General features: G+C 44.5%; 1 protein-coding gene across 1 annotated transcript in view; it reads right to left on the bottom strand.

Moving 5' to 3' along the window:
• Positions 1 to 1885, bottom strand: part of H257_10715 (serine/threonine protein kinase) — a gene marked incomplete at both ends in the record, with an annotated part of 12449 nt that extends 10564 nt beyond the window's left edge. The window contains 11 exons of the mRNA XM_009837354.1: positions 28 to 132; positions 208 to 306; positions 360 to 476; positions 524 to 625; positions 683 to 787; positions 842 to 944; positions 1041 to 1141; positions 1200 to 1325; positions 1585 to 1689; positions 1742 to 1828; positions 1868 to 1885. Coding sequence (XP_009835656.1) covers positions 28 to 132; positions 208 to 306; positions 360 to 476; positions 524 to 625; positions 683 to 787; positions 842 to 944; positions 1041 to 1141; positions 1200 to 1325; positions 1585 to 1689; positions 1742 to 1828; positions 1868 to 1885 — 1068 coding nt within the window. The remainder of the gene's footprint in view (positions 1 to 27; positions 133 to 207; positions 307 to 359; positions 477 to 523; positions 626 to 682; positions 788 to 841; positions 945 to 1040; positions 1142 to 1199; positions 1326 to 1584; positions 1690 to 1741; positions 1829 to 1867) is intronic.
• Positions 1886 to 1965: the final 80 nt, after the last annotated feature.

The raw sequence follows: 1965 nt of genomic DNA, 5'->3' as shown, positions 1-1965 counted from the left end.
AATTATATATATATATATATATATTACGCTGGCTTTTTTCGTGTTGACGTCAAGTGATGGCTGGAGCAGGAGCAGCCGCACGAGGTCGATTTGTCCTTGTTGGCAGAAGAGGAACAGCGGAGTGGTCCCGTCCTAATATATTATCGCGAGTGGAAATATATATATTTCACAAAATAATGATTATACATATATATATATATTTCTTACCTTGTGGATGGCTCGGTTGATATCAGTGACAGTCCACAGCATCTGAACCATGTCCACCAAGTCCAGCGCACACGCTTTGAGCAGCAGAGACCGCCAATTCTACACTTTGATTACTACATCGTAACGATAGTATTACTAAGTAGGGTACTAACTTGGTCCTCCAAGCTCTTATCAACCGGAATGTACTGGACAAGCAAGTCCAGCATCCGACCTTTGGTTTGGCGAGATAAGTACCCGTAACACGCCTCGTCCATGCACGTTGCGCCGTCCTAGTACATAGTGATACTACTAGTATTACTAGTATTTGGGGTTGTACGTGAGTTGGCTGGGCGACGTTGGTTGATGGGTGCTGCAATAACAAAGTTGCAGTCTCCCCGTCGGCCTTGTAGAACGTATTGTACAGCGGTGTGCGTCCGTCCTAATATTATGTCAAATATCAAGATATAATATATATATAATATAATTATATATATACGTTGCCAGATGGCTTGTTGGGGTCAATGAACGGGTGGCGGAGTAGCAGCGACACGATCGTCGAGTGCATGAGGTCACACGCTACATACAAAGGCGTATTCCCGTCCTAGAAAAATCATATATATTTTGGTTCTTGACAAATATATATATATAAATCCACCTTGTTTGGGTAGTTGACATCGATCGATTGCTGGCGCAGAAGCCACTCCACGACCGGTTCATTTTGACTGGAAATTGCTTCGGTGGAGGAGTGTCGAGCCGTCCTATATATGCATATTATAATACTAGTATATACACATATATATTTATATCATTGTGCTAGAATATATATATATATATATATGTACGTATATATGTACGTGTACAGTACCTCGAGTGTTTTGTTGAGATCGAGTGCTTGAAGCAGGAGGTTTAATACGTTGCCACGATCGCTAGCGCTGCAGAGCAGCATCCACGTCTCCTATGTATTCGTCATATTACCATAAAATCCATAATATTTTCTATATATATATTTTTACCTCATCATGGTCGTTAAGATCGCATCGAGGTAGCAATGTCAGCACCTTCTCCACATGCCCAGCGGTCACCGCAGCTTGCAACGCTGCCATGGTCTCAGAGGTATACCTCTCCAACGTAGTGACTTTCTAGGTAAATACTTATATATATATATATGTATTATCGGACTTCCTAGATAAATCAATAAATAAATAAATATATATATATTTCCCATCGTGGTGTATTCAAAAAAGGAACTTGGATATTTCATCAGTTCAAGAACGCTGGAGGACTTGGACGAGCCTTCAGTGCTTTAGCATGTCCAGAAGATCCTCCATAATCTAATACTCCAAGTATTCTGAATGGTACTAATGGGACTAATGGGATTTGGTTGTCGGAAGTACTTACCTCGCCGCTGCCCTTGATGGGGACCCCCAAGTGGTTCAACAGCTCCAGCGTCGAGTCGTCCTGGCCGGTTTCAACCGCCTCCACCAGCGCATCCAAGCACGTAGTCTACTCGGTCGTCGATCAACTAACGTAAGAACGAGGCTGGGTATGTACTTGCCTCGGAGGAAGAGACTACAGCTGCTCGCTGGAGGGTCACCGTGTCGCCCTCCAGCGCTGCGCGCAACACGACCGACTCATTCACATTCTAAGACATTGACATGATACTACAGTGGAAGGCGTGGACAAACCTGCGCGACCGCATCGGTCTCCGAGAGCAGCAGCGTCGACTCAGTCACGGTCCATTCGTCCACGGGCACGTCGTTCAGGTACGTTTGCACGAGG

The sequence above is a fragment of the Aphanomyces astaci genome (assembly GCF_000520075.1).
Source record: "Aphanomyces astaci strain APO3 unplaced genomic scaffold supercont1.30, whole genome shotgun sequence".
In the NCBI taxonomy this organism is placed as follows: domain Eukaryota; phylum Oomycota; class Saprolegniomycetes; order Saprolegniales; family Verrucalvaceae; genus Aphanomyces; species Aphanomyces astaci.
This window is presented reverse-complemented; position numbering and strand designations above follow the sequence as displayed.